The sequence below is a fragment of the Sorex fumeus genome, unplaced genomic scaffold (assembly GCF_029834395.1).
Source record: "Sorex fumeus unplaced genomic scaffold, SorFum_2.1 ptg000061l, whole genome shotgun sequence".
NCBI lineage: Eukaryota > Metazoa > Chordata > Mammalia > Eulipotyphla > Soricidae > Sorex > Sorex fumeus.
The window spans coordinates 68,317-83,508 of record NW_026606118.1 but is presented as its reverse complement, the minus strand read 5'-3'; the positions used below and the strand labels follow the sequence as shown (position 1 = coordinate 83,508).

The following is a 15,192-nucleotide window of genomic DNA, read 5'->3' as shown; positions in this document are numbered from 1 at the left end:
GCGCGTGTGCATGTGGGTGGGGGTGTGCACAGTGCATGTGCTGGTGTATGTGAGTACGTGTTCGTGGGAGTTTTGTGCACACGTTTGTGTGCAAGTGCGTATGCATCTGTGAGCGTGTGCCTGACTCACGTCCGTGCCACAACCCTGCTCCTGCCATCCGAGCATGGCTCTAGGGCTCCGGCAAAGTGCTCTCCATGAAGCCAGTGCGGCCCTCGCCATCCTCTGGCTAGCAGCAACTGTTCCCACTCTGTGGTCCCTCTTCCCAGGGGCCCGTCCTGTCAGCGGCAGGCTGGGCAGTTCCGTCTGGCCTCAGGCCCCGGGGATTGTCCGAGAGGTCGTCACGCTCCGTCTCCAGGTCCCTCCACCCCAACCTGCCTTGGGAGCCTGGGTCAGCTCCTGCACCAACGCTTCCCGGGGCGCCCGCCGACGGGCCCCTCCGCAGCAGTGTCTGCCAGGCTGGCACACACGCCCTGACCGTGCCCTCCCCGGGTGCTGTGGGCGGTCAAGCAGGGAACACGCTCCACCCTCGCTCGCCCTGGAGACGGGCCGGCTACCCGCAGACACTCCACCTCACCCCTTCCTCACCCGCCTTCCTCTGTCACCCACCGACGCCCCCACACAGTCGCAGGGCCAGGCGCCAACCTGCAGGAGCAGAGGGCACCCACGCGGGCCGGAGACGCCCAACTCCCCAGGGAGCCACGAGAGCTCTGGGCTCTCCACAGCATGCGGCCCCGTCAGGCAGACCCAGAAGATCGACCGCAGAGCTGGATCGACATTATCAAGGGAAATTAAAGTGTTTCCGGTCACAACGAGAGTCGTCCTTTTAAGGGAGAAATACCCTTTGTCACGAGAAGTCCTTCCCTCCTCAGAGGTGCCTCTGAGGCACAAACGAGCCCCAGCCCTGGTCAGCTGGGGTGTGTTCCCGGGGCCCCGTGAGACCTGTGGCACTCACGTCCCGCTCCCTACCAGAAGGCCTCCTGTTGGCGAGGCTATCGGGGGCAGCACTTCCACTTTCCTAACAGAGATTAAGTTTGGGGGGTTGGTTTTCTCTGTTGCTTTGTTTGGGGTGTTTTTTAGCCACACCCAGTAGTGCTCAGGCTTACTCCCACCTTGGTGCTCAGGGACATCACCATGTCCAGGGGACCATATGGGGTGCCGGGGACCGAACCCAGGTCTGCGGCACGCGAGGCAAACGCCCACCCACCGTACCATTTAGAGCAGATTAAGTCTTGTGTGCAGAATATATGAGTTTCATCTGTCAGTGTGTGTGTGTGTGTGTGTGTGTGTGTGTGTGTGTGCGGCACCATCTTCCCTGACTTCACCTTTCCTCAGCTAAATCCTTAGAGCTCGTCCCCATCGGTGCGGGTCTTTGAAATTAACACTGGGGAGTCGGCTGCAGCTGACTCTGCGCTCGGCTCTGGGGCCAGGCGACAGACCTGGTCTCCCCACGGGCCTCTGCAGCTGGCCGGGAGGGTCCTGCCTCTCTTGGAGCCTCTCTAAGTTGCCCATCCTCATTTCAGGTCCCTTAAGGAAAGGGTCATTGTCCCCTCCCCAGACAGCTGCACTGAGCAGACACCGGCCAACCACGTGCCAGCTGGCCGCCGACTGACAGCTCTCTGGAGGGTCATCTTGTTGCCCGCCCCCTTCTGCAAACTGGTGGCCAGGGCCCAGGGGACGGCTCTGACCCCCAGCAGCTCTGAGCCCACAGTGCACCCTGAGCAGACCCGTCACCCCCGTGTGTCCCCGGAGCCCCTGCCATGTCCAGAGCAGCTGTGGCTGCGAGAGCAGCCGGGAAGAGTTTCAGGCCCGGGTTCCGGAGACGCACTTGCCCTTCGACTCTTGAAGAAACAGACATGCGTTTGTCATGGAAGCATCCCCGCAGGTCACTCCCTCCCACATCCTGGGCCTGCTTTCCCCACCCCGCACACTGGGCAGCGTTCCCATCTCCTACAGCCCAACTTCTAGAACTTTCTACCCAGGACGCCTTTTCCCCCCGAGAAACACAACCCAGATGAATTCGCCAGAGAAGAAGAGGAACAGCCGCGGGTTTAGCCCGCGTTTGACAGGAACTGTATCTGGTCACAGCGTGGTTAGGAGCCATTGACACGGTCGCATTTTCTGGGACCCCACACTCAGAGTCTGGGCTAGAAGCCTCAGAGGCGAGTCCCGCAGAAGCACCAAGAAGCTGAGCACACTTCCGCCGGGCGGGCCCTGCCGGAGGGTCGTGCAGGAGGAGGGGAAGAAGGACACTGGGGCCGTTCATGCTCTCGGCTCGGCCCCAAATAGCTGTGCACCCCTGTGCCCCTCCCTGCCCGCCAGGACCACACAAGGTGAGCTGGACTCTGCCCTGCGGCCACCAGCCTATCGGGCCAGGCCACTCGATGCTCCCGGCACACACACACATACACACACACACACACAAACACACACACATGCACGCACACACACACGCAAACACGCAAACACGCACACACACACACGCACACATGCACGCACACCTGCCCAAGCGTCTGCGGGACTTCTCCAAGTCAAGCCAGGAGGATTCTCACAGCACCCAAGGGCTCCAGCTTCCCAGCTGGGTCAGTGACTTTCCTGCTTGCTTGTCTTTTATGTGGGGGGCACACCCAGCTGTGCTCAGGGCTTACTCCTGGGTCTCTGCTCAGGCATCACTGGTGGCAGTGACTGGCGACCTTAGGGGATACCAGGTTGAACTGAGCTGGCAGCCCACGGCTCAGCAGCTCTCTAAAGAGCTGAAACAAAGTGGCAAGAGGACCGGCCCCGGGCAGGCCAGCCAGAGCAGATGCAGGAGGTGCCAACGGCTGGCTCCTCTGGGTGGGTGGTCACTCTGCACCAGCCTGGGGGTCTCCCTCCACCGGTCAGCAGTCAGCGACGCCTCTGACGGGCCTGGCAGGGCCGCTGGCCCCTCTACCTTGCACTCTTGATCCACTTTTGTGAGGCTGAAAATGAAACAGGGTTTGCATCTTCAATAACGGGGTCCGGCAGCCTTGGCGCGCCAACCTGCTTCTCAGAGGCAGAAGAGACAAAGCGGGAAGTGGAGAAAGGACTAACGCGTCCCGCAATGAGAACGACCTGGACGGGACGTTTCTTACAGAACCCAGAACCCCCGGCTGCCCCCGAAAGGCTCGTTCTCACGGTCAAAGAAGAAAGCATCTGCCTGTCTTCAGACTTCCGCCAACTTGTCAGGCACTGGCAGAAGGAACCACACTGGGCAGTGGGGACGGTCAGACCCCCTCAGGCCCCACCAGGCCTCCAGCCAGCCCACGGTGGGCCTGCTGGACCCAGGAAGCAGGCGGGAAGGTTCCCGCCAGGGCACACATGGCCGGTCCCCTGGCGAGAGACAGGTCAGAGAGAGGGCACAGCGGGGAGGACACTGACCAGCCTGGGCTCCATCCCCAGGAACCAACAGGGTCGCCTGCGTCCCTCCAGGCCTGACCCTTGAGCAGAGCCAGGAGTAAGCCCTGCGCACCAACAAGCCATGTGGCTTAGACGAAGCCCCAATACCACCCCCCAAACTCCAGCATCTCCGCCTTGGCCCCACCCGACACACACAGCTTCTCTGGGCCGCCGGGACAGGCTCGGCAGGTCCGTGCCTTTAGGGGGGAGTCGGAAGGCTGCCCTGGGGCCCCCTGCAGGCGCGGGGGGACGGTTCCCCCCGGGGGCCAGCCCACGCGGCTGGCACGCGGCAGCCCTCTCGTCCGCGAACACCCCGACCCGGGACCACCGGCGCGGCGCCGGGGGAGCGCCCGGCAGCAACTCCCAAGTTTTCTTGGGCCGGCGGCCCCCGCCCCCACGCGGGCCTGCAGAAGCCGGGGGTCCCCCGCTCCGTCCCCGCCGGCCGCCCGCGCTGCGGACTCCGCGGCGCCCAGCCTCCGGGCCCGCGGGCCGGTCCCTAAGCGGCCGCGCCCCGCGGCTCCGGGTCCCGCGGCCCCGTCCCGGAGACCCGCGGGGGCGCCGCCAGGGGGGCGCGGCGGCGGCGGCCGCTCCGGGCCAACGGGTCGGGCGCGCGGGCCCCCGGCGGCGCGGGGCGCGGGGTCCGGGCGCGGGCGGCGCGCGCGGGGCCGGCGGCGCAGACAAAGGCTGCGGCGCGCACGCGGTGGGCAGCGGCGCCGGCCCCGCGCCCGCCGGGCCGCCCGGCCGCGCCCCATCCGGCCGGCCGCCCCGGGCCGCGGCCGGCGGGCCCGCGCCACGCCTTCCCGGCCCATTGTCCGCCGCCCGCCCGCCCGACTCACTGGGGCTGAGGAAGCACTCGGTCAGCCTGCGGAAGCAGCTCGCGTGGGTCGACGCTCCATCGTCCATGGCGCGGCCGCGGGGCGCGGGGCGCGGGGCGCCGGGCACGGCCGGGCGGCGGCGGCGGCGGGGCCGGGGCGCGGGGAGCGGCGAGCCCGGGAGCGCGGCGAGAGCGAGAGGCGCCGCCGCCGCCGCCGAGAGCCGGGGGGGCCGCTCCGGGCGGGCGCAGCCGCGTCCCCCGCCGCCGGCACCGCCGCCCCGAGCCGCGCGCCCGCCTCCCCGGGAGCCGCGCCGCGCCGCGCCGCGGGAGGGGGCGGCGGCCGGCGCGGGGGGCGGGGAGGCGCCGCGGGAGGGCGCGGGGGGCGGGCGCCGGCGGCCCGGGACTGGCCGCGGGCCCCGGGGCCCCGGGCCGCGCCGCGCCGCGCCGCGCGCCGCCCCCGCGCGACCCGCCGCGCGCGCCGGGGCGCGGCCCGGCCGGGTCCGCACGTCGCGGGCCGGGGGCGCGCGGGGTCCCGCGGGGTCCCGCGGGGTCGCGGCGGGGAGGCGGCGGGGCCGAGCGCCGCAGTGCCGGGCCGGGGCCGGGGACGCGGCGGTGACGGCGGCGACGCCCACGGGCGGTGCGGGCGCTCCCCGCGCCGCCCGCGCCCGCGCCCGCCGCCCCCGCCGCCGCCGCGACCCCCTCGGAGACCCCGCGGGGCGGCCGCGCTCCCGGCTGCGGAGGCCGCGCGGACTCGAGCGCGAGTGGACCCGGCACGGCCAGCTCCCATCACGAACTGGGGCGCGGGGAGCCGGGCCCACCCCCGGGCCCCGCGCCCGACACCCACTCGGAAACAAACTCGGGTGCACGTGCCCAGGCTGCCGGCCACGGCGCCGCCGCATCAGGCAGACGACGACGCGAAACCCCCAAAAACAAAAGCGACGGGATGCCCTGGCCTCAGAGCCCCCAGAGTTCCCCCCGTCACTCGTGCCCCTCCCGGACGCGCCCGGCACCCGCACCGTGGGCATGAACTAGGCCTCCCGACGCGGACCCGCCAAGTCGCCGCCCGGAGTTGGGGACTCGGCGCGCCCGAGCGCACGGAGCGCAGCCGGCCGCCTCTCCGCCCGCGCGCGGCGTGGCCCACAGGGCTCGGAGCCGGGGGCCGCGGCCGGCCCAAGGCGGCCCGGGCTGCCCAGAGGTCCCGGACGAGGCCACGTCCCGCGAGTGGAGGCCGCGCGCCGAAGCTCAGCTTTGCGGACGAGCGAGGCGCGAGCGCACGGGGCAGGCGCCGGTGGCCGCCGGGTCCGGGACTCCTGGATGCGGGCGCTCCCGCCTCGCCCTGCGAGACCGCGCCTCTCGGTCCAGTTCTCTCTGTGTGTGTGTGTGTGTGTGTGTGTGTGTGTGTGTGTGTGTGTGTGTGTGTGTGTGTGTGTGTTGAGTTCTCCAGATTCTTCCCTAGTGTGTGCTTATTCCTCTGCGCGGGGTTTGAGGGGGAGGGACGCGGCTATTTGCATGAGGCCGAGCCGGTGGGACAGTTCCCCTCTCCACGAGTGGGCGGGACGGTCAGTTGGTGCTTAGGACGAGTGGACCCGAACGCTGCGCAGAATGTCGCACCTGCTGAGCCTCAGCCCCCAAATCTGCACAACGAAAAGTGGTCCCGGAGAATCCGACCTTCCTGAGCGAGGGGGTTTGCCCTGGGGTTTCGTTATTCTTCCCGGCGATTCGAGGTCCTCGAAAGACCGCCAGGCTCCCTGTCTCCTGCGCAAAGCTGGGGCGCGCCACGACCGGCCGCGCGCGCGGTGAGCCCGGGACGCGTCCGGAGCCCAGGTGCGCCGAGCGCGCGCCGCCCCGCGCCCCACCCCAGCTGCGCGCAGGGCTGGGCAGGGCGATGTGTCCGCAGAGCTTTCACAGTTCGTTCTTTGGCCACGTTTACGTTTTCCTCCTGGTTTAAGTTTTCCTTCCTGGAGCTTTTAGAGTTACCAAAGTTGACTCCGCATTGTCAACGGATTTTGCGTTTGATTTGAACATGAGCTTCCCGGCGGTCCCAGGCCGGGCGCAAGAGGGGCGGGGTGCAGGACGCGGGGGGAGGGAAGTTCAACTATCCGTTCTCTGGGTCTTTGCTGTCTGAAGGAGAACTTGGGGACCTCCAGGAACCCCTTTCCGGAATCCACCTTCTCCCCATTCTCCATTCTTCCTCTCTTCACTCCCTTTCTAGAAGGGACGCAGTTCCTGGACAAATTAAAAACGAAATAGCATGACAGGAGGAAGGAAGGCGAGCGCTCAGCTGTCGCTGAGGACCTGTTACCTAGGGGGTGATCCTCCGCGGGGTGCAGGATCCCAGTCCCTCAGGGGTCGTTGCTGTCCCCACGCCATTCTGCCATCTTCCGATCCAGGCAAAGGTTTGCTTCCACAAAGAAAAGGACAAAGGCTGGCTCACTCGCCCTGGCAGGCACGACAACACCTGCCTGAGGTGTTTCCCAGTTCCTGTCCTCTGTGAGCCTGCCTAGCTGCAGGGCAGGAAAGGGAAGTGCCACAAGCATCTGTCGCCCAGAGCGTGGGAAGCCAGGCACCGGCAGGGGCCAGCCACTAGCTCTGTGTGCCCAGCTGCCATTCATTGCTGGGTCCAGATGTTCTCAGATTACAGCACCTGGGCAGCTGGACTCTCAGCAGGCAGGCGCTGGCTGCGGTCATTCTCCCTCATTCCCAGCGAGGGGATAGAGCTGCACATCTGCAGAGAACAGACATTGAGAGGCTGGCAAAGGGCAAGTCAACACCTACCCGGCCAAGGCGGTTAGCGGATGATTTGCAGTTTTGTGACGTTCTGAGCACAGGGTGAGGAGCAGGATAAATCGTTCTGAGACAGGTGGCCAGTTTCCCATGTCAGAGTTTCCTGTTCCGTTGTTAGCGGGTCACCAACAGCTCTGCTGGCCAGACCCGTGGACAGTGTCTCACACTAACTCTGCGGGCTGGGGGGGTTGCACACTTATGTCCTGACGTATCACACGTGCGGTCAGCTGCCAGCCACTCGAGGACCCTAAGTTCACCAGTGCCTGCACTGCGGGTTCCACGCTTGTCTCCCCAGTCTCTGCGTTTGCTCAAGCCCAGTCTGCCAGACCCTCCCATAGTCCCTGGAACGGTTCTCTCCCTGCATACGTGGGTCTGTTGTGGTAGCCTGAAGAGATCAAGTGTATGTGAATTAGAACTGACAAGTGATCCTATGTTCAGGGGTTTGTGAGCCAGCCTGGCAGCTGTTTGTGGCTTATCGCCCATTTGGCCAAGCACCCAGCACCCAGCACCCAGTGCCGAATGCACCCTGAGCCCATTTCCTCAGTGTCGCTCTGCAGTCCTGACCAGTGTGAGGGTGATGCCCTTACAGCATTACAGTGAAGCCTAAAGAAAAGTCCACTTTTGGTGGAGAATGGGCACTGGTGGAGGGATGGGTATTGGATCATCGTATAACTGAAACCAAGCACAAAATCTTGTAAGTCTACAACTGTACCTCATGGTGTTTCACTAATAAAAATTTTTTAAAAAGAAAGAAAAGTCCACTTTGATTTTAGTAAAATAAAAATATTATATTGGGGCTGGAGAGATAGCACAGCAGGTAGGGTGTTTGCCTTGCATGTAGTCAACATGGCCAACACAGGTTCGATTCCCAGCATCCCATATGGTCCCCCGAGCACCGCCAGTGATTCCTGAGTGCATGAGCCAGGAGTAACCCCTGAGCATCGCTGGGTGTGACCCAAAAATAAAACAAAATTTTAAAAAATATTATTATATAGAGCAATGCTATGAGTGGAACAGCATTAAACATAGACCAGAAATGAACATATCTAGGTTTTCAGTTTCAACTAAATGATGCTCATGAACTTAAAGTAGAAATAAAATAAACTACAATTTTATGATTGATTTATGTTGTAAGAAACAACCTGAAAAACAACATGAGTTCTATTTTTTCTCACAAAAAAAATCAAACTTGTGTTTAAATTTTAATTGAACTATGTTATAATGGTATATCTTTTAATTATTCATATTTGGAGTAAATTTCAAGAATCCATATTTCTGTGGAAAGGATATATTTCTTGGTAAGTAATAAAGCCCAAATGACAATTTTTATTAAACCAAAGCTAAACATCTGATTCCCCCCGGAAAATAAACCCTACTTAATAGCTGTGAATTTTTGGTCATGAGGGTGCTGGTGTTTGAAAGTACCAGTGATGAAACACGATCAGTCCTGAGTTATCCTGAAACCCACGTGAGCATTCTTCTTATGTTAAACTGTTATCTGGGGAGATAGCACAGTGGGGAGGGCATTTGCCTTGCATGCAGCCAACCCAGGTTTGATCCCCGGCATCCCATGGGGTCCCCAGAGCACCGCAGGAGTGATCCCTGAGTGCAGAGCCAAGAGGGTAACCCTTGAGCATCGCCTGGTGTGACCCAAAAAAGCCAAGAAAAAAAAAAGAAACTCCTGTGATCTTAAAATCTGGAACTCAACTTAAAAGATATTGTGCTGAAAACATGTCAAATCACTGAGATTTGTAGAATTCATACCCCTTTTCGTTTCTCAAAACCAGTTACAAAGTTGGATGCAATGGAGAACTCTCCTTCAGTGGTAAACACTTCATCAAGTCAGACGTGTCTATTTCATTGAAGACTTTGTTTCAAAAATCAAATAAGAAATGCAGTGAGAGAAGATGGGATACTCTGTAGCCATGCTAAGGAAGGGTGTGCAGGTCCGGGTTCTGTCAGACTGGAGGCCTCAGGAGTAAAGTAGGTCCGAGGGAGGACAGACACCCACTGACCTTACTCATGTGGAATAATGAAGACAAAACAGGAGGAGCAGTATGGAACAAAGACAGACACTTGTCCTGGATGAAAGAGTGGGGGGGGGGGGGGTGTCCCGCGGGAGGGGGCGGGGCTGCACCGGTGGGCCCGAGGCAGCTGGAGACAGGAGACTCCTGGGCAAGAGGTGGGCGAGGTGGGGAGCGGACCTCCAGACCACAGCACGACGAAGACTGTGGCCAGCCTGGGCCTAAACTAGCATTAAGTGAGTTTTTAAAAGAACGCATGCGTTCAAAAGAATAAAGAAGGGCCGGAACGGCAGGACAGCAGGCAGGGGTGTGTCCTGCGCGTGGCTGACCAGGCTCGGTCCCCAGCACCCTGCCAGGAGTGAGCTCTGAGTGCAGAGGCCTGAGCCCTGCCCGTGTGCCCTCCCCCAGGAAAGGAAGAGAGAAAGAAAAAGGATGCTGCAAGAAAGATTAGTGTGCCTTGCACACGGCCAACCCCGGGTTTGATTCCCGGCATCCCATATAGTCCCCCGAGCACCGCCAGGGGTGATTCCTGAGCGCAGAGCCAGGAGGAACCCCTGAGCATCGCCGGGTGTGACCCAAAACACAAAAATAAATAAATAAATAAATTAAATAATATGAAAGATATTGTGCTGAAAACGTATCAAATCACTGAGATTTGTAGAATTCACACCCCAAGATATCCTGTGTAATTTTGCTTTATGAATAAAAAAAAATCCCAAAATGTAAAGGCCCTAAAGTAAAAGTAAAGGCCCTCCCGTTGATCATCGATTTGCTCGAGCGGGCCCAGTAACGTCTCCATCGGAGACTTTGTTGTTACTGTGTCTGGCATATCGAATACTCTCGGCAGCTTGCTGGGCTCTCAAAAAAAAAAAAAATTAAAGATCAGTGTGAGAGAAATATGCCCAAAAGACTGGGAAAAAAAAAAGGCTTAAGAGAAAGAAAGAAGAAAACGCTCTTTGAACACACCAGCAGATGCATTCCAGGGGGAGTGGGCAGGGGCCTGGGCCGGGGAGGGAGGGCTGGGGTCCTGCAGCCGCGTGTCACCAGCCTCTGAACTGCACATGTCATCCACATGTCCCCAGGGGGACCCCCACCCCCACGCCATCACCCTCAGAATGCAGTGCCCTATATGGGCAGGAGCCTTTGAAGTAAGCGGGTCTTTTCCCCCAGGCTCCAAAATCTTGTTTTTTTCCTTTGTTGTTTTTGATTTTGCTGTGGACCAGAGCCAGAATGCACAGAGGTCATTCCCAGACTGCACCAGGACGGCCCCATGCAAGGCGGTGCCCTCCCTGCCTTTACCCTGCCCTGTCTCCGGCTCTAAGATCTCTCCTCCTGCAAGCGTGATTTCACTGGCCACATTTTCCTGGTGAGCCTTGGCAGATGCCGCTCTGGGGGGCGGGAACCTCACGAGCGGCCCATGATTCGTCTTTAAAAAACAAAAACTGAAAAGGAAATCAAACTGCTTCCTGCTCCAGGGAGCACGTTCTTTTCTTCTCATTACAAAAAAAAGGGGAAACCCAGGGCCGGAGTGATGGCGGGAAGGTGCTAACCCCGTGCACGCAGCTGCCCTGTCTGTGTGTTCAACCTGCAGCATCCCATGCAAGCACACTCAGGTGTGACCCAAATGCCACAGAGAAAGAAGATAAAACCACAGAAAGAAATGGCCACTGATCAGAGCACTGTGGCAAGGCCCCGAGGCAGTGGGGTGGGGTTAGGCCAGTCTGTCCTGCTTCCTGTGACTCACAGTGCCAGAGAGAGAACCTCGGCCCCTCCTGGGTCAGTACAGCCACGCCTCCATGTGTGCTCGCCTTCTTGCTCAGACACAGAGGCGGAGCACTGCGTGGGTGAGCACACGAGTGAGCACTGTCCCCCCACAAAGGACCTAGCGAGAGTGGGGTCCAGGTGGGAACAAGGACAGCGGGCAGGACTGAGCCTTGCATGCAGCACACCTGGGTTCCATCCCTGGCACCAGATGGTCCCTGACACACCGAGAGTGATCCCTGAGCACAGAGTGAAGAGTCAGCCCTGAGCACCCCCTGGCGGAGCCGAGGGCCAGAGAGATGGCATCGTGGACATGACACCTGCCTGGCGCGTGGCCAAGCTGGGTTCCATCCCGGCACCACGTGTGGCCCCTGAGCATGAACCAGAGTGTTGCTGCAATGCAGCCAGGTGTGACCCCCAAATAAACCAAGTGGGCTGTCACTGTCACTGTCACTGTCCTCCCGTTGTTCATCGATTTGCTCGAGCGGGCCCAGTAACGTCTCCGTTGTGAGACTTGTTGTTACTGTGTTTGGCTTATGAAATATGTCGCGGGGAGCTTGCCAGGCTTTGCCGTGGGGGTGAGATCCTCTCGATAGCTTGCCAGGCTCTCTGAGAGGGGCGGAGGAATCGAACTCAGGTCGACCATGTTAGCTGTGTGCAAGGTGAATGTCCTACCCACTGTGCTATTGCTCCAGCCCATGTATATGTATATATGTATGTATATATATTTTAAAAGCTATATAAAGTGTTGTAATAAGGATTTGAATATATAATGTTATATATATATACATATACATACATACATACTGTAGCACTGTAGCACTGTTCTCCCATTGTTCATCGATTTGCTCGAGTGGGCCCAATAACATCGTGAGACTTGTTGCTGTGTTTGGCATATTGAATATATCGGTAGCTTGCCGGGCTCTTGGAGAGGGGTGGAGGAATCGAACTCGGGTCCGCCATGTTGGCCGCTTGCAAGGCAAACGCCCTGCCCGCTGTTCTATCACTCCAGGCCCACCAAGCGGCACACCCTGGCCTTCTGGGTGTGCCATGGCCGCCTCCCCCGACCACCAAGTGGGCTAATGAAAACCAAGTTCCAAGTGAATAGTGACTTTTATCCGATGCCCTGTCACGGCGGGTAGATCACAAGAGACGGCCATATGGCTGTGACTGTTTCCTCGGAAGGCTGCCTCCTGGTTCCAGAGTTACCTGCCAGCAGTGCCTGGTGTGTGGGAAGCTGCCGGGGTCAGAGGTGAGAGCACAAGGCTGGGGTCTGAGAATATCCCAGAACACCACCTGCGCCTTAGGTCATTAAAGAGAGAGATGCAGGAAAACACGGGGCTCGCGGCAGGGGGTACTTGGGGGATCCCCAGGGGTCCCCGTGGCGGCAGGAGCCACACACACACGCACACACGAGCAAATGCGCATCTACACACACGCACACACACACATACACAAACGCACACATGCACGCACATACACACAAGTACACACACACATACACACACACACACACACCAACCAGATCTCTTCTGATACATTCTGATGTCAAGGAACGACTCCAGGCCTTTACTTTTACTTCCTCTGATTTTGGGGCATCTTCAGTTTTAGCTATCGATTTTCTCTTCCTGCTTTAACTTTCTGTTTGCTAGTTTCTTTTTCCTTGGCTCCTTTTTCCGGAGTCCTGCTTTCTCCTGTCGGGTGGAAGGCTTCTTTATCTGTAGTGTTTCCCTGGGCTGAGCTTGGCGGGAGACCAGAGCCTTGAGGATTTTCCCATCCCGTGGCTGCTCAGAGCAGCTGTAGGACCCACTCCGGTTGCCTGAGTTCTCTGGGAGAGCCCCGGCCAGTTTGCAGGGGGTCAGGAATCATTTCGACTGGGTGTGGTTTTGATTCCTTGGATCGCAGTAGTGAGGTGGGGGCTCTCCTTCCCTCTCCTGAGGCAGGGGAGTTTGGGAGTCACACCTGTGGCACTCGGGGGCTTTTCCTGGCCCTGTCGTCAGGAGTGACCCCTGCTCGTGCTTGGGGGACCACACGTGGTGCTGGGGATTCGAACCCCGTCATCAGAATGCAAGGCCAGTGCTGTGCCCGCTGTACGCCCTCCCGACCCCAGCCTCTCCTCCAAGTCATGCCTGAGTGTTCTCTGCACGCACAGGAGGCTGGCAGGGTGCAGACCCTGGGCCGGGCAGGTGCCTCTCTCTCAGCTGAGCTCCCACCGGCCGTGTCTCTGGGCCTCACCTCCTCTGAGCTTCCGGTTCTACCCGGACCATGGGTTTCTGGTGGGTTTCTGGTGTCAGAACAGCCCAGCCTGGCCCCCGGCACTGCCCTCACTTCCCGTCCTCCCTCCAGTGGGGAAACGGTGGCCGTGGCTTCTGGTCGGCCACCCTGGCCATGTGTCTCAGGCCCGGCTCTCCAGGATGCCCGTCTCCTGGGTGCTCGCGCATTCTGCTCCTGCCCCACGTGCCGAGACAGAGGGAACTCTCTCAGCACTGGCAGGGTAGCTCCCCGAGCCCTGGGGACAGCCGTGTCCAGGAAACAAATCTGGCTGGGGTGGCGACATCCAAAGAGGATGTGCGAGGTCTCGTGAGGGGACACAGTTCCTTCCTGGGAATGCTCAGCTGCCACGTGGGGGCCACACACGGGGTGAGCAGTGCAGGGGCATCTCAGACGAGGTCAGCAGAAAAGCCCCGGCTCTAAGGAGGCGGGTCCCGCTCCTGGGTAGACGGCCGGTCCCCGCCCAGCGAGAGGAGAGCAGCTCGGGCCCCCGGGCTTTCCAGACCCAAGTCACCTTCACGCCACCGAGGGCTCCTCCGGGTCACCCCCTCCCACACACACTCCCCCAGTCTGGGTCTGAGCCACCCTAATTCCCAGCCCAAAGCTCCCCTTCCTCTTCTCACCCCGCCACCGCTGAACGCGTCACACCACCCGCTGTCCTGCGCGTCTGCGCAGACCCTCGTCCCCTATTACCTCCTCAGAGGCAATAACGCGTCTCTCTCTGACACTTGACCTGCCAGTGTGAAAGCCGACGGTCAGGACTGTCCCGCTGGACTCTCAGATAGGGTCGGGAGGAAGTGCCTCCCCCCAGGTAGAGCCCGGCTCTCCCCGCAAGGTGCCCCACCCCGTGTGCTCCCAGCCTCCCTCGGCCCCCGCCCACCCACACGTCCCCGCTCCCTCTCCCTCTCCCTCCTACCCCTCTTTGTACTAACAGGTTTTATACATTAGCTTTTACCAAAAAGGAAAAAAAAAACTCCCTTTGAGTGATAAATTAGCAGGCACATTCCCTCACACACGTGGTGGAAATTCTACCCTAGCAACAGCCGCCAGATCAACCGTCGCCCGGGAAGGGGCTCTGGGCCACGGAGCCCCCGGAAGGAGACGGAGGCAGCGCAGGGCCGGGCACCTCTGGGCGCTTCTGGGGGGCATGATGGGGCAGGGCGGGGGAGCCCCGGGAAGCATCCCCTGCCTGCAGGCAGGGCCTGAGAGGAGGGACCTGTCCCTGTCCGAGGGGCAGATCCTGTCCCTGTCTGAGAGGGACAGCCGAGAGGAGCCAGCAGGGCCCTGAACCCTTGTCCTTGTCCAAGGGTTGCAGGGCCCAGGGAGGTGGCCTGCGTGTCTCGGCTCTGTTTGTTTCTGTTTCTCTTCAGAGCAGGAACCCGGGTCACCCCAGCACCCGCAGAGGAGCTGAGGGGAAGCTCACAGCCCGGGGGCAGCCCAGATGACCACTCCCCGTAAGACGGGGATACGCCAACCTCTGGGCAGCACGGGGGCCTCCGATGGGCAACAGGCGCCTGAAGGTGCCACAGCCCAGCCTGGTGGGGCCTTGTCCCTGCCTCCACCTTACAGCCGGGAAGTGGGGTTCCGGACCCGCTCCGCTCCCCAGCCCGCCCTTCCCACAGAGGCCCAGGGCAGAGCGGGGTCACAGAGGAGACCTTGCCACTGAGAGGCTCCTGCAGGGCGCGAGAAAGCCGGGCCGACGCCTTTGTGGCGCTCATCCACTTTGCCAATGGAAACGGTTTCACCTAGGCCGGCTTCACGCACGCCCGTGTGCCATGTCCTATGGAAATGGTTTCATGTGGGCTGACCCCACACACGCCCGTGTCCTCCTTCATGTTCTTTCTGGAACACGAGGCCACAGATTCTGTGTCTGATTGCAGGGACCGAGGGGCAAGTCAGGAAGTTGTGCTTTGGGAGTTTGCAGGCTGAGGACCCCACGGGTCAGCTGGGCACCCCTCCAGCAAGGCCATTGGTGACCGTGGTAGACAGGGCAGGGCTACTGGGTGTGACTCGGCAGCCCTGGGAACTGCTGGTGGGACGACTGGGTCCACCAGCAAGCACAGGCTGCCATTGTACTGCAGGAGACGGGTGTCGTGACGGGTGCTGTGTGGTGCTGAGGCAGCA

General features: G+C 60.6%; 1 protein-coding gene across 1 annotated transcript in view; it reads right to left on the bottom strand.

Moving 5' to 3' along the window:
* The window catches only part of PDE10A (phosphodiesterase 10A), a 253,490-nt gene extending 249,137 nt beyond the window's left edge, over positions 1-4,353 (bottom strand). Inside the window, exon 1 of the mRNA XM_056126308.1 lies at positions 4,251-4,353. Within this exon, the coding sequence (XP_055982283.1) occupies positions 4,251-4,317 (67 nt within the window). The 5' untranslated portion in view covers positions 4,318-4,353. The remainder of the gene's footprint in view (positions 1-4,250) is intronic.
* Positions 4,354-15,192: the final 10,839 nt, after the last annotated feature.